This window comes from Lissotriton helveticus, chromosome 10 (genome assembly GCF_964261635.1).
Source record: "Lissotriton helveticus chromosome 10, aLisHel1.1, whole genome shotgun sequence".
NCBI classification, from domain to species: domain Eukaryota; kingdom Metazoa; phylum Chordata; class Amphibia; order Caudata; family Salamandridae; genus Lissotriton; species Lissotriton helveticus.
The window spans coordinates 60,737,966-60,762,504 of record NC_136071.1 but is presented as its reverse complement, the minus strand read 5'-3'; the positions used below and the strand labels follow the sequence as shown (position 1 = coordinate 60,762,504).

The 24,539-nt window shown below is 41.0% G+C and overlaps 1 protein-coding gene across 1 annotated transcript in view; it reads right to left on the bottom strand.

Annotated features, from left to right (window-relative positions):
• Nucleotides 1-1,126: 1,126 nt before the first annotated feature.
• The window catches only part of LOC144783893 (extracellular calcium-sensing receptor-like), a 149,992-nt gene continuing 126,579 nt past the window's right edge, over nucleotides 1,127-24,539 (bottom strand). The window contains exons 5-6 of the mRNA XM_078662635.1: nucleotides 15,679-15,802; nucleotides 1,127-2,046 (exon numbers count right to left, since the gene is read on the bottom strand). Of these exons, the coding sequence (XP_078518761.1) occupies nucleotides 1,127-2,046; nucleotides 15,679-15,802 (1,044 nt within the window). The remainder of the gene's footprint in view (nucleotides 2,047-15,678; nucleotides 15,803-24,539) is intronic.

Sequence of the window (24,539 nt, the reverse complement as noted above, 5' to 3'; positions counted from 1 at the left end):
TCTTTGTCTCATGTGAAGTTCGTAGTTTTCCCCTCTTCATTGTGGTTTAACATGTTCCAGTCCGAAGAATTTGTTGAAAATGTTTTGTGATGGGGATGACATTCCTGGAGGTGGTCTGTCAGGTTTATTGATGAAAGGTTAAATGTGTGATAATGGAAGCCACCCTGCTTTTCATGGCCTTGTAGCTATGGACTGAGTCAACACAGCACAATTCTCTGCCTTGCCTCCCCCAGTAATAGGGAGGAATTCTATGGCCCTTCCAACGTAACATCCATTGCATATGACACATTTCCAGATTTACAAGAATTTGGGAATGTGTCAAAACCCTACGCCACTCCAGGGGTGGTGTAGGGGAGGCACAAAGAGGAGGAATAGCATTATTTCTCCTTGTTTTTCCTCTTTCTATGTGTGCTGCATTCAGCAGCACACATAGTAAGAGGATATTGCCTCCATTGTTTGTTTTTGTGCAGGAAGGTGTCCCTTTCCTGCACAGAAACACTCACTCATAAAGCGAAGACACCCTTGCACCATAGTGCAGTGGGGACTGCACTGGCGCTTGGCAGCCATTTGAGCATCATCGCACAGGAAAAGGGCAGGAATGCGCTGTAGCTCATAGATGCAGCACATTCCTGCCCTTTTCTTTTGACATAGGCCAGCGTAGCAGGAAGGCTTGTGGTGCTGTCCTACACCAAACGATTGTAAATGAGGCCCAGGATATAACTATACAAACCAGACACTGTCCTTTACCTCGTACATCAGCATTTTGTCCTCATTACTTAATCCAGAAAATCAGCTTAGCTGCAAATGCACAAATGTTTCTGTCTCAGTCAGACAGTATGTCAAAGGAGTGCCCCCTTCCGATCCTTTGAGTTAAATTTAAATAGCTAATGCTTCCAGCCTGGAAATGGTCATCTTAGTTAAATTTCACCAGATAAATGAGAACAGCTTGAAGCATGATACATATTGTACATCAATTTTTACATACAAGCCTGTTGAAAAAACATTTGTGTACATAGGCCATGCCAAGGTAAGGAAAAATCATAGGTCGTATATCCTCAGAAAGCTTTGATTTAGTCTGTACAATTTCATCTAGAAGCAAACTTTACTGTTCATTCCATTAATGCTCTTATCCTGTACGCATGGAAGTTGATGCTTTTTTTACCAAAAATTCCTTAGTATTTATCTCTGGTTTGAGAAAGATAATGTAAATCTTTGGTGCAAAAATACAGTACATGAGGCCAGCACCAGAGGACAAGATTGCAAAAATCTCAACTGCAACGAGGTATTTTCCTTTTGTGCTGAGATAAGCTGGGATGAAAGAAATCCAGACACTGACAAATACCAGCATGCTGAAGGTGATGAACTTGGCTTCATTGAAGCTGTCTGGCAAATTTCGAGCTAAAAAAGCAATTCCAAAGCTTACACATGCCAGGATTCCCATGAACACCAACATGCAGCAGAACATCAAGATGGAGCCCTCGTTGCACTGTGCAGTAATCTTCCAGTTGTCCGTACTATTGGTAAGTTCTGGGAATCCTGGTGAAGTTCCCAGCCAGATGACTCCAATAGTAACCTCTATGAAGGTACAGACCAGGACATTGATGTAGGACAATCTGGAGCCAATCCACCTTCTTAACTTGCTGTTGGGCTTAGTCGCCCTAAAGGCGATGACGACCATGACTGTTTTAGCCATCACACACGAAACAGCAAGCGTGAAGGATATGCCGAAGATAACCTGACGAACCATGCAAGTCCCTCTTCTTGGCTGGCCAATGAAGATCAACGAACAGAGGAAGCACATCATGAGAGCAAAGAGAAGAGTATAACTGAGGTGGAGGTTGTTAGCCCGTACAACTGGAGTGTGCCGATAAGATATGAAAGTACCCAAAATGCCAGCAGCATTAAAGAACAGGAAAATGGAGATTAAAGCAAGGATGAATCCCAGTGAGTCCTCATAGGACAAGAAGTCAATTTGCTTTGCAATGCATCTGTCTTTTTCTGTGCTTGACCAATGGTCAATCGGGCATTTTATGCAGTCTAAAGAGTCTGAAATAAAAACAGAGGGCAACCTTTATAAGTAAAATAATGTATTAGATTTTCAGACGAAGAAGCATATCTGGACATTCATTTTGTTTCAGAGAAATCAGCTTCCATGTGCAAAGACAAGTCTATTGTTCATACGAACTGTACATCTTATGATTTTATACATTCAGGCTCAATCCTTTATGATGCCTTTGATTAAATATCAGTTGTAAAGACAACACTCACTAAATATCCGCCATTTTTTCTTTGGAATTCAGATTCCACTAGATGTTTTTTGTTATGTCACATTTTCAGGTGGAGTGAAACAGCCAAGTCCCTACCACAAAGTTGAATACTTAACACCTTTCAACACAATACTGTCACGTGTTTCAAGGCTCAGAGAGGAACACTAGTGCCACAATGTCAAATAAACAATATATAAAAAAAAACACATTGGATGAAAGTTAAGACATTTTTGAAAAACAAAACTATTAAAAAAACATGATTTATTCATTACAATACATTGTTATATACAACAATATTCTTAAAACACAATATCGTAAAAACATATATTAAAAAACATATTCAATTACAGAGATTACAGGGGATCAGAAAAACAGTTGTCGACGCAGCGTTTCAGTTTTTGGGGTTAGAACACCTTCTTCAGGACAGTTTTTTCTCAGTGTAACATTCGAGAGGAACAAGATAGTATTCAAACTCTCACTTCTAATTCTTTCATCATCGAGTCACAACCATGTTTTTTGGGTACCAGTCTTCTTTTCAAAAAGACCAACCTCAGGTAATCAAGTTTCCAAGGTATATTCATGTACACAGTTTCTAAAAATTCCAACTCAATTGTTAAAGTTGGGCAAGGAGGCAAAAAGGCTGCATCCACGATCAGATTATTGCTCTTATTAGAGATGCGCAGTATTCAGGGGTAGTCATCCTGAGGGTGGTCAATAAAAATTTAATACGGCCTCCCCGCTCCGCATTACCGCTTCCTGATAGTAGTTGATTCATGCAAAATTTATGTCACATTTTCAGGTGGGCCTAATCCCAGTGGGAATTACAGATTGAGTGCTTCTGAGTAGAAGTACGGGTAGGTGAAATTCCTTTTTGAAGTTTGAAAAGGAGAAATTTGCGATTTTGTTTACCTGAAAATGGGATGTGGGGTTGCCCTAGATGAGAAAAAAACAACCCAAAGCCTAACAGAGGTGCTTTTATTACTCTTGAAAGCAACTTCCTCAGCAGTGAAGCTAATGTGTAGAGTCTATATGAAGGGTCTTCCTGACTCTCTAGTAGGCAGGTGACTGATACAGGCCCCAACTCTTGGGGAACCAGTGTTCATGCTTTGACAGGTTCCAGATATTGTTATTAACATAATGCAATTATCATTACGGTATTTACATTGCCCAGGTCCTAACAGCCCAAACCACCTCACATGTTATTTCCATTCCATGCACTGGGCTAGATAGTGAATTGGCCCTTAGGGCGCTGACATCTGTCCCCACTGGTTCTGGAGGAGTTATCCCTTGACTGTCTGTTGACAAAGTGTTCAATTTCCAGAGGACCTTCAAATGCAAAGACTAACATGATGGCATTTATATCTATCTTCTTCTATAACACTGGACTTTGAGACATTGTATGTGAGTTTAGTGTGGTGGTAATCCAGGGCAAACTAAACCATTAAGGTCAACATTAAAATGCTCAGATTCAATGTTTGATAATTATAACTTCACTTTCACATATTGTCTTTTGATATGATAACATGATATTAGTTTTTTAGGCAAAATGTTATGTTCTTGATGTGTTTGAAAACCATCTATCCATTTCTCATGACCCCTGTGCCCACAACATTCCCTCTACAGGTGCAGCATCATTGAAAGCCTGTTTGTAAAGCACTGAGGGTGACTATGATGCGTCTTGTTACGGCTCTGACTGTTGATCGGATCCTTCAGGGCCGCATCGTAATTGGCCCTAAGGTTTACTTTCCAACCACCTAATTAAGATCTAGGCGGTCAGAAAGTAAACCAACGGTCATTCTGACTGGCTTCTAATGGGATCTAGGAGCCTGTCAGTCAGACATCAGACATCCAGTAATCTCTTGGGCAGGCCTACACATTACGATGAGTGGTTTCTGGCATTTTTGGACCTGTTGATCCCTGCACCTTATGGCAGGCCCCTCACGATGAACTGCACCTCCCTTTTCTGAATTGGAGCTTGTGTTATGGCCAGTTTATGGCAGTAGCACGAGCTCCCATTGAGAAAAGGGAGCATGAGACCGAACAGTGTTCTGTTACATTGTAATGACCCGGTAAGGACTGCCGACCAGAGGTCAGTTGGTCCCAGAACCAAGTTGGTGTCGGGCAGACTTCAGTCCTCCTGTCATCCTAATCAGGCCCTATATATTTGTCTACTTTTTTTTCAGGGTGACCCTTTGTCAGACTGAATCTGTGACTCACATATATATTTTTTCTTTTGTTGCTGAAGATTTTATGACTTTTGCACAGATCTTTCTTTAACACCTTCAGCGCGGCGCAGATTCCTGCGCTGTGCTGAACGTTCTAATGAGCCTATGGGCTCATGACGGAACGGTTCCGTCATGAGCACAGCTGAACCGACGCTCATGACGGAACCGTTCCGTCATGAGCATCGAAGGGGTAACTGAATTATCCAGTGACATTGGTTAAATTGATTCGAAGTCCTTCACATCAATCCAAGTTTAGTGTGGCTTAAGGTTCTGCACGTGTTGCCACTGCCATAGCACATGGCATTCTGTGCCTGTTTATGCTAAAGCAAACAGAAACTACTGAAAAAGTACTTATGCTCAGGTGTCACTGCCAGCCACTAGCTGTTGCCAGGCTTAAATACTGTAATCTAGGCATCTCCTAAGAACTCTTTCTCGACGTGTGGAAGAATAGAGAGGACTTGACCTTCTGTCTGTCACCTGAGCTGAGCCCTGAAGGAGTGGACCTGCTCACCCTTGTATCCAGGACAGAGATGTGAACTTCAAGGATCAGTTGGTTGATCTCCTGTGTGGCAACAGCAAGCTACAAGAGGACTTTTCCTAGAAAATACGAGCTAACCAGTGGCAACTGGAACTTAACCTGGATTTTGATGGTGAACTCTACTTGACACCATGAGAGTCTCAAAGTGCCCCAATCATGTCCTGGGGGCTTTATAAGTGCACCCCAATGTTTGTTTGGTCGCTAAAAGAAGTGCAGAAACCTTTGAAAAACATTGCTCCAGATCCTAAAGGGGACCTGTTGAGAAACGTATGAGACCTGCAAGGTCTCTGAATCAAATTGAATTTCAGGTTTTTGCCATGTGGACATCCCCACTCCAGGTGAAATAACACAGCTCATAATTATGGCATTAGTGATTGTTTCAGCTAAGTCTACCCGCACTTCGAACGTTAAATGGGACTTTATACCCACATTGAGAATAATCCTTTGTCATCCTGGAAGTGTGTCTTCTCCTAAAAACCATAGGACGCAACAAGATTTTGTGAGTGGAAGCAGAAATGAAATATAGGGGTCAAGTACAGAAACTAAGGGCCGGATTTAGATCTTGGTGAGACTGGTCCCAGCACTGCTTTTTTGGTGGTCTTCCCACCCACCTACCTGGCATCCTTCAGCGTGAATAGAATGCTGGATTTAAATAGAAGAGAAGACCAATATGGTCCTGGCAAAACTGCCAGGACTTTGCTGCCTGCATCGATGGGGGGATGGGCTGGAGGCAGTGGCAGTGGCCTCCAGCCACGATTCCCGCAGTTGGTCTTTGGATGTGGGCTGTTTCCATGGGAATTCCAGTGGCAATCACTCCCACTTCATGTCGGCAGGATGGGACAAAAAGAGGTTAAAATTCACCTTTTTTTGAGGTACAGGATGCAGTTTCCTCCTCTTCTCCTTTGCACAGGTCCCTCCAATCCTGCTGAACCCTTACTGCGTCGGGCTGGTATCCCATTTTGATGGATTCGATGGTAGGTGTCCATGGTGTATGCGGGATACATTGTATGGTGTGTGCATGTTGGGGACACCAATCTTGCCTGTTGCTTGACGCAAGCCCATCACTCTGCTCAGCTGCTACTTACCAGTCCTGGGGAGGACTGCAACCTCGGCTCTCCTTGCGCCGTGACTCCATTTCCCAGAGTCCCCGGGGGTGCGAGTCATCTGCATCATCATTTTAGCGCCAGGAGGCTGTTAAAACTGCTCCAGCCCTCACGCAGCGCGGGACACTAATCTTTACTGTTGCTTTTTTGCTGCAAGCCCACCGCTCTGCTCAGCTGCTACTTACCAGTCCTGGGGAGGACTCCAACCTCGGCTCTCCTTGCGCCGGGACTCCATTTCCCAGAGTCCCCGAGGGCGCGAGTCATCTGCATCATCGTTTAAGCGCCAGGAGGCACTTAAAACTGCTCCAGTCCTCCCGCAGCGCTTGACGCGCGTGGACGCTGCCCGGGCAAAGCCCAGGCCAAGGGCGGGCCCGTCCGCGCCAGTCGTAGCTAGGAGGAGGCAGGGCAGGGCCACCCCTCTTGGCCCTTCTCGTCATGTCTTTCACTGCAAAAGCAGTTGGAACACCCTAAAGGTACTGTCGCTTGCTACACTGTGGTTCCTTTATTCTGTTTGCCCTGGACATCTGGACAATTATTATATTCTGTTTAGTTAGTTTATTATTCGTACCCTTGTGATTCTTTAGGCTCTGGGGAAAGAGTGGGTTCTGGCTGAGGCAAGGCCAATACTTGTTAGAGTGTAGCCAGCCCTAGTACTATTCTTTTGTGATAGATACAGGTCAATGGGGAAGCGGAAGGCATTGGAATACAGCAGGGAGGGAAGCGAGGGAGGGCCAAAGCGTAACATCATGAAAAAGGCAAAAAAGGCACGGAGGGTTATTGTGAATAATTGTGTCATGGATCGGATAGACACACTGATTAGTGAGTGTGAGGATATCCTTGAATCAGCCCCCCTTAAACCTGTAAATAGTAACATCAAACCCAACCAGAAAGCGAAGATCCAGGTAAATCGAGCACAGTTAGCCATTCCTGATATGTTCTGTAAAGCTAGCAAGAATCAGTTACCTAATACAACTAGTGAGACCCAGGTTGAAAATGCTTCTCTTCAAATCGTTAGTGACTCTGGGGGTGATGCTCCTTCTACAGATATCGACCATGTAGCCCACATTGATCCAATTGTCATCTCTACCAATAGATTCGAACTACTGGGCGATGCACAAATGCGAAATAGGGTAGAGGAAAATGGTTTGAGGAGAGCGCAAGCTCAAACTCAAACTGTTATCCTCCCTTGCGAGCCTAAGCCTATTGCTAGCTTGCAAGAGCAGACTTTTAAAAAATTGTCACAGGAAGTCTTCATATTGCGAGACGAAGTACAGACAATGAAGGGCTCACTAGCGGAGATATTGAAATTGGTGAGATCCCTAACCTTAGGGGCGGGTCTACAAGGGTAGTCCAGCCTAAAGGACATTAAGAAAATGAAACCCCCATTAGGTTCTTTACCTAAAAATCACCTGGGTCTCCAGCCAAACCCAAATCTCCCAGCCAGTAAAGATATAGGAATCCCAAGATTTAATAGAATACTACATACAGATAACAGATGCCCTAATGGCTTTAAAGTCCAATCAGCAAGGTATACAGCCCCCACCGCAGTTGCCACTGAACCTAGTCCATCTCATGGTACACAACCGGATAGCAGTATCCATTTACCTCCTAGGCACAATGTTTATGCGCAGGAGGACCCCAGGTCTCCAGGACCGGGATTGGGGCCAACTAGAGGGTATAAGCTGAACACACACAAGTTCCCTAGAATCTATATGACGAATCTATGACAAAATATCGAACACAAAAATATCTACATGCAAAAATGTCGCAACAAAAATATCGATTACAATAATATCGATATCCTATCCCTAACAAGGTAAGTACAAAAATATCGAAAAAATAATATAGATGTCAAAAATATCGTTTTTTGAAAAATATCGTTTTTTAAAATAAAAATAAAAATGTAATATTAATAAAATAATACTTATAAATATAATAAACATAGTTAAAAATATATTATAATATTTAAAATTAATAAATTATGTAATAAAAACAAATAATAATAAAGATATAATACATAGTATATACTTCATTAATAATAACTCAAAACCATTATTTTAATAACTTATAAATAAATGAAAATATAATAAATTACAAATACATTTATAAACATAAAATATTAATATAAATAACTATTAATAAAAATGTACAACAAATTTAAAAAGTAAGTAAATGTTGGATAGCGTAGGGGTAAAAATTACTATTCCCACTCCAGAGAGTGCAACAGTAGGGAAAGTGTTGGATAGCGTAGGGGTAACAATTACTATTCCCACTCCAGAGAGTGCAACAGTAGGGAAAGTGTTGGATAGCGTAGGGGTAACAATTACTATTCCAACTCCAGAGAGTGCAACAGTAGGGAAAGTGTTGGATAGCGTAGGGGTAACAATTACTATTCCCACTCCAGAGAGTGCAACAGTAGGGAAAGTGTTGGATAGCGTAGGGGTAACAATTACTATTCCCACTCCAGAGAGTGCAACAGTAGGGAAAGTGTTGGATAGCGTAGGGGTAACAATTAATATTCCAACTCCAGAGAGTGCAACAGTAGGGAATGTGTTGGATAGCGTAGGGGTAACAATTACTATTCCCACTCCAGAGAGTGCAACAGTAGGGAAAGTGTTGGATAGCGTAGTGGTAACAATTACTATTCCAACTCCAGAGAGTGCAACAGTAGCGAAAGTGTTGGATAGCGTAGGGGTAACAATTACTATTCCCACTCCAGAGAGTGCAACAGTAGGGAAAGTGTTGGATAGCGTAGGGGTAACAATTACTATTCCCACTCCAGAGAGTGCAACAGTAGGGAAAGTGTTGGATAGCGTAGGGGTAACAATTACTATTCCAACTCCAGAGAGTGTAACAGTAGGGAAAGTGTTGGATAGCGTAGGGGTAACAATTACTATTCCCACTCCAGAGAGTGCAACAGTAGGGAAAGTGTTGGATAGCGTAGGGGTAACAATTACTATTCCCACTCCAGAGAGTGCAACAGTAGGGAAAGTGTTGGATAGCGTAGGGGTAACAATTAATATTCCAACTCCAGAGAGTGCAACAGTAGGAAAAGTGTTGGATAGCGTAGGGGTAACAATTACTATTCCCACTCCAGAGAGTGCAACAGTAGGGAAAGTGTTGGATAGCGTAGTGGTAACAATTACTATTCCAACTCCAGAGAGTGCAACAGTAGCGAAAGTGTTGGATAGCGTAGGGGTAACAATTACTATTCCAACTCCAGAGAGTGCAACAGTAGGGAAAGTGTTGGATAGCATAGGGGTAACAATTACTATTCCAACCCCAGAGGGTGCAACAGTAGGGAAAGTGTTGGATAGCGTAGGGATAACAATTACTATTCCAACTCCAGAGAGTGCAACAGTAGGAAAAGTGTTGGATAGCGTAGAAGTAACAATTACTATTCCCACTCCAGAGAGGGCAACAGTAGGGAAACTGTTGGATAGCGTAGGGGTAACAATTACTATTCCAACTCCAGAGAGTGCAACAGTAGGGAAAGTGTTGGATAGCGTAGGGGTAACAATTACTATTCCAACTCCTGAGAGTGGAACAGTAGGGAAAGTGTTGGATAGCGTAGGGGTAACAATTACTATTCCAACTCCAGAGGGTGCAACAGTAGGGAAAGTGTTGGATAGCGTAGGGATAACAATTACTATTCCAACTCCAGAGAGTGCAACAGTAGGGAAAGTGTTGGATAGCGTAGAGGTAACAATTACTATTCCCACTCCAGAGAGTGCAACAGTAGGGAAAGTGTTAGATAGCTTAGGGGTAACAATTACTATTCCAACTCCAGAGAGTGCAACAGTAGGGAAAGTGTTGGATAGCGTAGGGGTAACAATTACTATTCCAACTCCTGAGAGTGCAACAGTAGGGAAAGTGTTGGATAGCGTAGGGGTAACAATTACTATTCCCACTCCAGAGAGTGCAACAGTAGGGAAAGTGTTGGATAGCGTAGGGGTAAAAATGACTATTACAACTCCAGAGAGTGCAACAGTAGGGAAAGTGTTGGATAGCGTAGGGGTAAAAATTACTATTCCCACTCCAGAGAGTGCAACAGTAGGGAAAGTGTTGGATAGCGTAGGGGTAAAAATTACTATTCCCACTCCAAAGAGTGCAACAGTAGGGAAAGTGTTGGATAGCGTAGAGGTAAAAATAACATACTTATAAATAAAAAACTATTTTTAATTAATAAAAAACGTAACTATTAAATAAATATAAACAATTTACAAATACCAATACATACTTATAAGATACATGATTAGCAATAAATATTTAACTAAAAATATTATTAAATAATACCATTTAATAATATTTAATTACCAATTAATAATTAATAAACAATTATAGAATTAACAACATAATTAATTTAAAATTATTATTACTTAATTGCATTTAAATTACTTCCCACCCTATTCTCCTATAAACCCACAACCCACTACAGAACATAATTATCAATTAATCAATTAATACATTTTAATTACCAACTAATTAAAATTAATTACCAATTAATTAAAATTTATTTATATTTCCTAATAATTGATATTTAATTGTGTATAATTTACATACTTCCCACCCTATTCCCCTATAAACCCACAACCCGCTACAGAACATAATTATCAATTAATCAATTAATACAATTTAATTACCAATTAATTAAAATTAATTACCATATAAGTTATATCTATGTATAAGTCCTACTAATTAATAATTAATTTAGTATAATTAAATTACTTCCCACCCTATTCCCCTATAAACCCACAACCCGGTACAGAACATAATTATCAATTAATCAATTAATAAAAATTAATTACCAATTAATTTAAATTAATTACAAATTAATTAAAATTAATTTATAATTCCTATTAATTAATTATTAATATAATATAATTAAATTACTTCCCACCCTACTCCCCTATAAACCCACAACGCGCTACAGTACTAAAATACATAAATTAATTAAATTACATAAAAATACTTTTAAAACATAATAAACACATATTAATATAAAAAAATATAAAAATCGATATTAGTAGCATCGAAATTATTAACATCGATATTACTAACATCGATATTTAAAACTTCGATAATAATTTCGATATTACTATCTATCGATATTACTTACCTTCTATATTATGTCCCATCGATATTTAAACATCAATATTATTGTATATCGATATTTAAATTGCGATATTTTGTCTGCATACCCTATATGACTAATGTTCCAAAAGTAACCCCAAATATTGGCAGTGAGAATGGTGATTCGCTGATAAACAAAGCCATTCACTGGATCAGACACGTGAGAGGTTGTCAATCGGTGATCAGGGAGGACATCATAGCTGCACGAAGGATCCCTCTCCACAATCAACCACTGGATAGTATCGAACTTACTATGAAGAGTGTAGAACTAGTTGAAAATCTTTTTACATTGGTGTTCCGCACTAGTGGCCCAGAGAATTCTAGAATACAATTTAGGCGCCCCCTTATTGGCTATGACATTGAGGTCTGTCAGGGTCTCCGTAGATGGCAGGGTTGTTCAAGCCTAGAGCCCAAAAAGACGACTTTATTGCATCCCCTAGGGAGGGATCTAAGGAGAGGCTACCGACACCTATCCATAATGTGGCTCTGACACCAGAAGCTGATGGGGGGATAAGGTTAGCTGTTCTACCAACTATGAAACAACTCGTGCCCCAGATCCCAGATCCCACTCTATCTGTAAGTAGTGTACCAAGGGAGGTACCTGTTGAATCTCTTTCCAATAGGGGTACGTATCTACCGGGAATTTCACAGATGGCTGAGAATCTACCAATAGTGTGTAACATCTGAGCTGGAATATCGCAGGCCTTAATTCAAAGCTATGCTCGCCTGAATGGAATACTTTTGTAAAGATATATGATATATGTGCCTTCCAAGAGACTTGGGCGGAAACACCTCTGCTTTGTGATGGGTACTTGAATTTCTCCTTTGAAGCTGAGAGGGAAGAGAAGGGAAGGCCCTCGGGAGGCCTAACGATTTGGGTTAGAAAAGAGCTGAAAGTAAACATCCAGGTTCTTTCAACCCAGAATAAGGATAACCAAGCAATTAGATTAATCACCCCTAACCACTTATCAATAGTGTTATTTAACTTCTATGTCAGGGGCACAAGAGGTAAAAGGTCAAGAGTTTTAGCGGCTCTTGAAGAGCTCCTTGACATATTACCTGATGCTTCCAAGGTAATAATAATGGTTGATTTTAATATATATCTTTTGAGCCCCTTACAGAAGAAGATGGCCACTGGATTGAGGTTGATGACAGTAAATGGGGTGTTCCACCGCTTGAGTTGCAGCCTATTAGAAAGTGGACCAATGTGGCTATCCAATTAAATAGCATCTGCATGGAACAGGGCCTAAGGGCTTTGAATGGGCGCACTAAATCAGATAGGCAAGGAGCCAACACTTTCAATAATGGGCTTTATGCAAGTAGAATCGACTATGTTTTGGTACGCCTGCGGCATTTGGTGGAGGACATGAAGATCACTGATAGGCTTGAAAGTGATCATAACCCGCTCTGTGGTTCTTTTTCTCTGAATTGTCATATATCAGACTCACACTTAGTTGATAGGAATCACTTAGGCAAGGTTGTCCCCACAAATGATCAAAGGAGACTTATATGGGTACAGGTAAAAGAAGCGCCAACCTAGTTAGATAATATAACACAGAGCCTGGATGTCGCCACTAAAGAAATTGAGGCTTGTGTACACCAGAAAGGAGATCAAGTTAAATTAGTGAGCACTCATACTACCTTTTTTAATCTTTTGCGCTCATACTTTGTGAAGCAGGGAAAGAAGCCCAAAGTTTCAGCCCAGAAAGAGGGGCGTTGGTATAATGGTGAATGTCGGGAGGTACGCCTGGCCCTTGGGAAAGCCATAAGAGGGGGTGACCCAATAAAGGTCCGCGAAACGAGAACACTTCATAAGCTCATGCAAGTAAAGGCCAAGAAAGCCTGGGATGCTAAAAGGTGGCAGGATTTGAGGGACGCATGTGCCTCGAAAAATCCAAAGCAGTTTTGACACATTTATAAATGGTCTATCGGAGGCCAAGTTGAGCGCCCCCAAAATCATGTCTCCGTATCAGCCTGGGTAAACCACTTTAAGCCTCAAAATGCTTCTACCCCTTTAGTGGGGGAAATTGATCTCACAAGTGTGATATATTCGGGGGAAACTTTTACTAAGAGTGAAGTCGAGTCAGCACTAAAATCTATTTTACTGGGAAAAGCACCAGGGCCTGACGGCATCCCTGGCAACATCTTTCTACATGATAAATCTAGCTGGTGCTGATATATCCTCTTGCTATCTAATGCGGTTGCACAAGGAGCCCCGATTCCCGTGTCTTGGAAAAGCACGGAAATCATCCCTGTTTTCAAAAAAGGAGACAAAGCATGCCCGGGGAATTATAGGCCTATTAGCTTAATTGACTGCTTCCAGAAAATAATTGGTAGGATGGTGTTAAATAGATTACATGGGTGGATAGAGGAGTTCAGAGTCCTATCACCACTGCAAGCTGGATTCCGAGCCTCCATAAGCACCATCGACCAGGTATTTAGATTTACCTTAATTTACTGGAAGATTGTGACAATAGGCAAGGGTAGCCTTTATGCCGCCTTCGTAGATCTTAAGGCGGCATTTGATTTAGTACCCCGTTGGAAATTATAGCTGGTTTTGAAACAGCTTGGGTTTCCCCAGGACCTTTTGACTCTGATCAGAAGGCTCCATGAAGACAATAATGCCCAAATAAGATGGGGGGGGGCAGGGGGAAGTTACTGAACTGTTCCCTGTGGAACGCGGTGTGAGACAGGGATGTGTGATGGCTCCTTCACCATTCTCGTTATATATCAACGGGATAGCTGAATGTATGAGTGGAATACCCCCACACTTGCCGGAGAAAAAGTACCAATATTGATGTTTTGCCGACGACACGTTGATCCTTTCCAAGTCCCCTAGTGGGCTGCAGAAGGCATTAAAGATCTTTGAGGATTTTCGTTGCCAGAGGGGCTTGGAGGTCATCGTGTCTAAGACAAAGCTAATGGCATTCAATGCTCGTAAGGCAAATCTGAGGGGCTTTAGTATGAAGGATGGTCCGCTAGAATTAGATAAAGAGTTCACTTATTTAGGGGTGAACTTTCAAGGAAATATGAAATGAGATCACTAAATTGATTTAGCTTCTCTTAAACTCAGACAGATTTCAGGGGCTCTATGTCAGGAGCATAATCTCTCTTATTTTAAGCCTATTAGCCCAGTCCTGGAAATGTATAGCCTGAAAGCTGTTAGTTCAGCCCTATATGGCTCGGAAGTCTGGGGATGTGAGAACCTGCTAGCTCTTACCATCTCTGAAAACAGGTTCCTAAGAAATATTTCTAGATTACCCCAGAGTACCCCTATGTGTCCATTACTAACTGATCTGGGCAAGAAACCTATTGCAGCATTAGCTAAATTGCGTCACCTCCTGTATTGGAGAAGACTATGGAGTACGCCAGAACTTGAAGGCTATGCACAAGGTTTCTTAGAAATAATTAGGGCTGACACACTACATCGCATTAAATGGCTATGGGCAGTTTGAAATCTCCTAGTAGAGCTAGGCCTGAGTTCGTTGTGGGTAGATCCTGTAAACTCCCACTTTCCATCAAAAGATGCGCTGAAGATCAAGTATTGGGAATGGTTTCAGGAAAAAAATGCTAGACAAAAAGTGTCAACTTCCCTTACTAGCTGTTTATTGGACCATAAAGTTGCCCAGAGGCTGGAACCCTACTGGGATGCTATTACTAAACCCCTGGACCGTAAGTTGTACTTTCAGTTCAGGGTGGGAACGCTCCCGGTGAGATTGTTTACTACCAAATGGGAAGCCCAATCTTCATCTAGGTGCCCGGGGTGTAGATCCCTCAATGAGTCTACGGCTCACATCCTCTTTGTCTGTGATGCTTATACTGCCCGCGACGGGCCTGGTTGCTACCAATTTATAGGCTCCTGGGCACAAGGAGGGCAGTGGAAGCTGAACGCATTTTACGGACTGATACATCACTACCTATTGCACTAGCCATGGCAACATTTCTAGGCTGGGTATGGATTTTGAGGGCTCGTCTAATCTCTCAGAGTGTCTGAAAACAAAACAAAAAACAAAATGACTTATTCATAATGCTGTGACTTGCACATATTTTAATGTTTTTATCTTTTTAATTCGCAAAAGCTTTAAATTATTTTTTATTATATGTATTTTTATCTATGGGGATGCGAAGTAGTTTTAATATGCGATTTAATGTCTTTTATTAATTGTGATTTTGTATATTTAATCGTATTAGTTTTACTGTTCATTGCTTTTATGACTACAAAAGTCGAATAAAGCGTTTGAAATGCATGTTGGTGGGGTGCAAGGCAATATGTACACATAATGCACACTACACATATCCCGCAAGCGCATATGTACACAGACACAACATATATATGTTTTATGTTAAAAAAAGTAATATTACTTACCTATCTATTATATTATATCTTTTCTATAAGAAGTTAGTGAACCTACCTGTTTGGTTGGTGATGCTCCCATCCGGACAGGACACACATGAGAAGCAGCACTTGGGACGCCCTGTAATGGCAGACTTCCGGTATCCTGGATCACAACTTTCACTGCAGACTGACGGAGGGGGCTGGAATAATGACAGATGGTTAAGCATTTCCAAATCACAGCTCTCCCTATCTGTAAGCATTTTATTGGAATATATGTGTTACTTGAAACTGTTCTGGATCCTATGATGGATAGAGAGGTGGATCTACCAGTGGTTGATTTCAGCAGTCTGAAAATGTGAAATGTAAAATGGAGGTGCCTGCAGCATATTTAAGTGTTTCAACATGAGATCACCACAAATAAGAGGGAAATCTTAGTTTTAATAATTAAGAGCTACTTTTTAAACTACACAAACATGTAGAGCAATAACCTGAATCAAATAAAGTGTGGACAATGGAGGAGTACGCGACACATATATCACCAGATGATAAAGAGCACTATTGGAGTTTTCCATCTCTTATAACAATAACAAAACACGGAGGGCCCGATTCACAGAACTAACTTAAGACAAAATCCTAAACTTACTACTTTTGGTATTCACAAAAGTTAGGATTTTGTCTTAAGACAGACCTAAGACAGACTTAAGACAAACGTAAGACAAAATCCTTACTTCTGTGAATACCAAAAGTAGTAAGTTTAGGATTTTGCCTTAAGTTAGTTCTGTGAATCGGCCCCGGAAAAGGTAACATCTCACATAAAGGGAGTGTAGTTACAGAGCATAAGACTCTTGGATGCACATGAGATGCTGCCTTCAGCTACTGTACAACTGCCTCTGATGTCAAAACTAGGATGTGAGTTTTAAAGAAGGCATTTTGCCCCACCTTTGCCTGGCTTAATAACATACCACTGGCAGCCTCAATGGTAGTCTACATGCCAGAATCTGCACCAAGAGTGTATGTTTCCAATCTCTTTCTGTCCTGTCTTCATGCTGTCCTCTCCAGTCCCCCTTGGTGGTACAAGTGACTAAGATTGCAGCAGCAAAGCCTAATTATTGATGTATTTTTATGATAAGCATAATGATTGAGGGGACATTTGAGGTTCCAATGAGTAAGGTGAAGCACAGTATATGCATTAGAAGAAAAAAGAGTGTAGCAGAGTAAACACAGTATGGACAACATGAAGTATCCTTTGGTTTGGCCATTAGTCACAAGTAGGAAGAAGCGTATCTGCTTTAATATTATGTCAGGAAGTTGAAGACCTGGAGGAATTGACAAAAGCAACCAATGGTACACAGGCCTATGGAGTGGTCTGAAGTGAAGGTAAAGGTAGCTTTAGCAGCCAAAAGAGCTAGGCTAACATCTCATAGGTAATACGTTCCATACCACATAATCCTTCACCCCAAACCTAATTTGTTCCAAAGAGGCACATGACATTTCTTCATGTACATAAAAAAAAATTCTGAATTGAGGAAGACAAACTGCAAAGTGCCACAAAAGTCCAACAAAAAATGTAAAACACGCAAGCCTGCAGAAACATCCCTGTAATGCTGACAATTAAATTAAGAAATGGCAGAATGTACCTTTTAGTTATAAGAGTTCAAAGTTGCCCAAGTGTCTCTACTGGAGGGAATGGAAGTGCATTTTTGCTTTAACACTGTAGTACTTCAAGGTTGTTGAGTAAAATGGACAATATGTATTGTATGTGATGGTCTGAGCATAAACAAAATAGGAAAACTCCATGACATTGCAAAGAAGGAAGGAAATAAAATAAGAAGTGGGGGGAGGAGAGTAAGTAGCCAATGTCAGTTTGCATTCATCTGTACATTTATGACCAAAACATCTTGAAGAGAAACAACCAATATAATTTCGGAGCTAGGAACATACAGGCATATTCAGCCGGTCAAACAATCAATCGCTGCGTCTCTCAAGAATGTCCATAGCATGTAATTGCCAAATGGCAGAGTTAGTGGCCGAGTAACACTATAGACACTATGAAGCTATAGTAATTATCATATCTTCATCCCCTCATCCTGAGAGATCAATGTTAAAAGAGAAGATTAGAAGCAATTCCCCAAATTCATAAGCATGACATATGTAAAGGGAGCTGGCAGCCATTGCATTGGCCCAAAAAGTGATCTTCCAAGTCATACAGAGGATAAGTAGGACTAAAGCACAGAAAAAAGTGAGGCCTACTAAAGGCCTGCTTCTACCACCAAGTTCATATGCCCCAGACAACAGCCTAAGCAAACCTACAACCAAAATACCAAAATCTGACTAGCTCAATATTTTATTGGCTAAGCCACCCTATGAACCATAACCCAAATATGAGCCCAAGTCTGAGCCGAAGAAAATATTGTTTTTATTTTTACATTCTTATGGACCAATCAACTAGAAGACATTAGCTCTCCGTACATTAAACTAGTTTAAGACAGTCGTCTAATATAATGAAAAGAATCTCAACCAAATAGAACATATGAAGCAAAAACATAACCTGAAAGAAAAGAAGAAGCAAGCGAGAGAAATAAATGTGCCAGCAACCTCTAAGGAAAGGTTTATGTACGAAGAAAATATTTATAGAAAAAATGACGGCAGATGGAAGGCTGTAGGCAATTAGTTAAGGAGCTCAAATGAGCTGTTTTCACAGTTCATAGCTTGAGGTCGGAAATAAAAGGATACGAAGCATGACTACACTGAAATTAAAGATAAGGGAAGGACAGACCACCATTGATAACTTCACATGAATATAAAGTCAAATAAGCAAGCATAGAGCAGGAGAAAATGAAAGGATGAAAATGATAAAACTGAGACAGAGGCATAACTAATTTGAGGAGGAAACAAGGTAATCCAGGGTCATGCACGTAGGTTATTAGCTAGTAATCAGTGGATAGGGTAAGAAATGGTAAGTAGATGGAGGGACAGTTTTCAAATGTAGGAAATGCAATAACTTTTTGTGGGGAAGTCTCTTGAAGAAGGAACCTGGGTAAAATTCAAACAACCAGATTTTCTGTTTCCTTCTGCAATAGTTAAAGGTAAGGGGTGCCATTGAAAGGTCACTGATCCTTACGAAGAAAATATTGAAGATCTCTGCGTGATAAATTATTTAGTTTCCAAGTGAAATTCTATACACTGTTCAGATTCCAATTACCTCATGATTGTTTGATCATGGGGCATAGATATTCATGCTTGTGGCGATATACAGCTTTACAAGTAATACAAACCAAACCAAAAACCCAGAGGTTTCACTTAACTTTTTTCATTAGATTTGGAATCAAGTTTACATTTAATCAGGATGTACTTTGTTTCCTCATAGTGCCATTTAAGGGGGTTAGAAGACATCCCTCCTTGATTCTTCAACACTCACTCTTTCAGTGTAGAAATGTCTTCTATTTGGGAGGATCTTTAAATACTTATAACTTCTATCTGCATATTGATGAATGCTGTGTCTCCTCCAATGGAATTCATCAGCACTTTCATGTATAAATGGCATAACATTGGTGCCAGTATCATACCCTGCGGAACAGCATAGACCTCAAATGTGGCTTGGATGTGTGATTCCCTAATTGGACTAATTCTTAATGACTACTCAAGAAAGGGTCAAAGCTACTAAAGACCTCACCACCTATGTACAAACAAGTCTCCGGGATCGGCAGGTGTTTATGAAGATCAATAATTCAAAAAGGATAAGAGGCCAGGCAGGACCAATATGTAACATGCAATTAATATCAGCAAGGATTTTAAGGGTGACAGTTTCTCTAATACAAGCACTTTGAAATCTGTTCTGATAGGAGGCCCAGACGTTTATTCTGAACAATGTAAATATTAACTGTTTGTCCATACATTTCTCAAGAGCCTTTCATGCCCTTGTGAATTTTGATGCCTTTTATAAGATATGGAAAGTGTTAATCTTCTCTTACGTAAAAGTTATTTAGTAGGCAGCATAAAAAAGCAAATTGTTGAAGTTCTTTTTGATTATATGAGACAGAATTAAATCACCATAGAATGTGTGTTTTAATCCTTTAATTTTGTCTGTTAAATTGACCATTGTGAGTGGAGAAAATCCTGGCTACACCTCAACATTCGGTGATTGGAAGATATGAACTGAGATTGTTGACTCCAAATAAGGTGGAACTCCAAATTATTGTGATTTTTGTGTAGAATACATTCATGAACTTGTTACATTGATTTAGGTAGACACATGGGTTGCCCAATTTTTACATGTTAAGTTTCACCCATTTATCTATACCTTATGGGCACTTTAGGGACTTGGAAATGCACCTTTGGCTTTTAAAACAATGGTATTTGTTATTTTTCTCTCACATTTGGACACAGGTGAGTATCTAGGAGTCTTATTGTAGTCCCATGTTCTCTCTAATTTCCGAATTTACAATCTTGTGTGGAAAGGATCGTATAAGAACCATGATTTGCATTAGCTTTTTATGCATTTCATTTTTCTCAAAGGATACAATTGCACTGGACAAACAGATGAAGAAAGAAATACATGTAAAAAAATAAACATAAACAGCAACTACCACAAAGTTTAACCCCTTCGCTGCTAGGCCTTTTCCGCCATGTGCTAAGCCTTTCTTTGGCTATTTGGGGTAGTTCGCGCTTAGGCACCTGTAACCTTTTGACCACTTAAGGTATCCACACCAAATGTCCATCCTTTTCTTCCAACATCATGGGTATTCTAAAGGTAACCAGGGTTTGTGGATTCCCCTGGAGGGGACCCAGAAATTAGCAAAAATACAGCTACATTTAGTTTTTGGGGGAAAAATGGGAAAAAAGTGCTGCAAATGAAGCATTTGTTTTTTTACCTGCAAATGGTATAAACAGATGGCTTGTGAGGGTGAATTCAACAGTTTCCCAGCTTTTAGGGACTGACAGACGTTTGTCAGAAAACCAACATTTTTTACACAGTTTTGGCATTTTACTGGGATATAGCCTATTTTTGCTATTTTTTGTGCTTTCAACCTTCTTCCAGTTAATGGTAGAAAAGGGTATGAAAGCAATAATGGATCCTGGATAACTATACATTTTGGAGAAGTAGACACAATTTTGAATACAGCAAGGGGTCATTTGTGTATATCCTTCAAGGTTTCTTCATAGAAACTAAAAGTTGAATATAGGAAAAATTGAAAATTAGTTGAAAAAAACAGCCATTTGTGCCAATGTTTTCACCTGTAACTTCTTTTAATTGCAACAGCTGTTTGAAAGCAATATACCATTACCTCATCCACTGGACCCTTCCAGTTGTGGGGATATATAGGACTTGCAGGGTCACCAAGAACCCGACGAACCCAGAGCCAATAACTGAGCAGCGTCTTGCAATGGCTTTTTATTATGTACCGGGTATAAAGCAATTAATTGTGGAAAATATATACATGGAAAAATCGGTTTGAAAAACACCTATGTATTTCTGAAATGGGAACAAAATATAGAGTCTTGAAACAGTAGAAATTTTCACATTTCCTAAATTGGGAGTACCCATACTAGCATGAGAATGATAGGTCATTTTTCAAAATGACTTCTTTTTTACACATTGTCTTTCATTTGGAAGGCAGAAACACATCAAAAGTCAATAGGTAATATCAGTTGCACTAAAATTCTGTGTTACCCTACGTCTCCTGATAAAAATGGTACCTCACTTGTGTGGGTAGATGTAGTGCGCACAACAGGAAATGGCTCAAAATGCAACGTGGACACACTTTAGTTTTACAGTGAAAACTGACACATTTTTTGCAAAGTACCTAGCTGTAGATTTTGAACCCCGGCAGCTAGGGAAACATAGCAAACCTAGACACCCAGGGGAATCCAGGATGCGGTGACTTGACTGGCTCTCACCAGGTTCTGTTACCCAGAATCCCTTGCAAACCTATAAATTTGTCCAAAAAACACATTTTCCTCACATCTCTGTCGTGGAAAGTTCTGGAATCTGCGTGGATCCACAAAATTACACCCACCCCAGGTTCCCTAAAGTCTTCTGAGAAAAATGGTGCCTCATTTCCTGTCACGGGCACTAGGTAGGCCTAGTGCCCGTGACAGGAAATGGGCCAAAACGCAACGTGGACACACCACATTTTCACAGTGAAAACTGACCCTTTTTTTACAAAGTGCCTAGCTGTAGTTTTTTTAACCCTAGCTCTGCCGGCACCTAGGGAAACCTAGCAAATCTATACATTTTGACTGGCTCTCTCCAGGTTCTGTTTTCCAGAGTCCCTTGCAAACCTAAAAACCTGTCCCAAAAAACACATTTTCCTCACATTTCTGTGGTGGAAAGTTCTGGAATCTGCATGGATCCACAAAATTCCACACACCCCCCTTTCCCCAAAGTCTTCGGAGAAAAATGGTACCAGGTATCATTTTACCCGGGACACTAAGGAGAACGCCGTGGGGTAGGATAATTGTGCCGGCACAGTGATTCCACAAAAAAAATATTTGGAAAATGTGTTTTTTTCAGCTACATTTGAGGTTTGCAGGGTATTCTGGGAAGGAAAACGTTGGGGATCCATGCAAGCTATACCTCATTGGACTCCCCCAGGTGTCTAGTTTTCAAAAAATTTTGGGTTTTGTAGTTTTCAAAGATGGCCGCCGAGCCTGGGGTCAAAACGCCAGGTTCCCCCCCAAAACCAGGTAGTTTTGTTATAGGTAATTTTGAAGTCTCCACAGTACGATTTGGGCCATTTCCTGTTGCACCCACTATGCCTAACCACACAAGTGAGGTACCATTTTTATCAAGAGACACGGGGGAATACTGGTTGAGAGGAAATATGGGGATCCACGCACATTCTAGAACTTTCCCACACAGAAATTTGAAAAAAGTTATTTTGTAAGCTAAAAATGAGGTTTGCAGGGGATTCTGGGTAGGAAAACGGGTACTAATGCAAGCCATACCTCGCTGGACTTCCCCGGGTGTCTAGTTTTCAGAAATGTGTGGGTTTGGTAGGTTTCCCTAGATGGCTGCCGAGCCCGGGGCCAAAACTCATGGGACCCCCCCTTGCAAAACCAGGTTGGTTTGTGATAGGTAATTTTGATGTCGCCTCAATAGGTTTGGGCCCTTGCCTGTCGCGGGTCCTTGACCCACCCACATGAGTTAGGTACCATTTTTATCAGGAGACCTGGGGAAATGCTGGGTGGAAGGAACTTTGTGGATCCACACACCTTCCAGAACTTTCCCACACAGAAATTTGAGAAAAAAAAATGTTTGCAGCTAAATTTGAGGTTTGCGGGGGATGTATGACGTTACAATGCATGCTTTTACCACCCATGCTGTTACAACGCAAGTATTACAACGCAAACCTTTACAACGCATTACACTTGGGGGTGCTGGATAGTGAATAGTTTAATTTACTATTCCAACTCCAGTCCCCGTGGACACTAGGAAAGGTGTTGGATAGTAAATTAAAACTATTCCCTATCCTAGAGCGCCCCCCCAGTGTAATGTGTTGTAAAGGTTTTCGTTGTAATACTTGCGTTGTAACAGCACTGTGTGGTAAAAGTTTCGTTGTAAAGGATGGTTCACTTTGCAGGGGATTCTGGGTAGGAAAACGTTGTGGGGGCCAATGCAAGCCAGACCTTTATGGACTCCCCAGGTGCGTAGTTTTCAGAAATGTGTGTGTTGGTAGGTTTCCCTAGATGGCCACCGAGCCCGGGGCCAAAAACTCATGGGACCCCCTTGCAAAATCAAGTTGGTTTGTGATAGGTAATTTTGGTGTCGCCTGAATAGGTTTGGGGCCCTTGCCTGTCGCGGGTCCTTGACCCGCCCATGTAAGTGAGGTACAATTTTTATCGGGGGACCTGGGGGAAGGCTGGGTGCGAGGGAATTTGTGGCTCCACGCAGATTCCCGAATTTTCCCATACAGACATTTGAGAACAAAGTTATTTTTTCTGCTAAATTTGAGGTTTGCAGGGGATTCTGGGTAGGAAATCTTGGTGAGACCCACGCAAGCCATACCTCGCAGGACTCCCCTGGGTGTCTAGTTGTCAGAATTGTATGGGTTTGGTAGGTTTCCCTAGATGGCCGCCAAGCCCGGGGACAATAACTCAGGTGACCCCTCCCAAAATCATGTCCTTTCAAAATAGGAAATTTTGATGTCTCTACAATAAGGTTTGGGTCCTTCCCTGCCACAGGTACTTGGCCCACCCACACATGTAAAGTACCATTTATATTGAATAGAATGTATTATATTGAATAGAAATGCTGGGGGGTAGGAAATGTGTTGTTTCTTTCTGAAGCGGGAAAAGTCTGGCACAATAATGCAAGGAAAATGTGACAGTCACATTTTGAGGTTTGCAGGAAATTTGTGCTAAGATAACTTGTTTGATCCACAAGAGAGACATCACCATGTACTTCCATGGGTGTTTAGTTTACGAAAAAACATACAGTTGGTACGTTTTTCTTATATGGAATGTACACCTTGGCAGAGAGACAAAAAAGACAAATATTACTGCACAGCCATCTATTCCTTAAGCACACACATATACTGGTTGGATTTGGCACAAGGGTGAGTGATGGTTCAGTATATAACATTTTATTAACAAGAGGTTTCACAAAAATGAAATGCACTGTCAATAATAAAAAACTGAACCAGTGACTTGCAGCTCGTGAGCTGTAAAGCCACAACAAGACCCCAACCGCTTTACAGGCCATTCACACACCTTTCATACATGATACAGACAAGACCATTTGCACCACCAAGTATGAAACCAACACATTACAACAGTCACAAAAATGGACAAGGTACACCCTGCTTGAAAAAGACAGAAAAGACAAATATTTCTGAACAACCACCTATTCCTCAAGCACACATACACACACAGTTGGATTTGGCAGGAGGGTGAGTGATGGTTTAGTATAGACAGTTGTATTCAATCAATCAATCA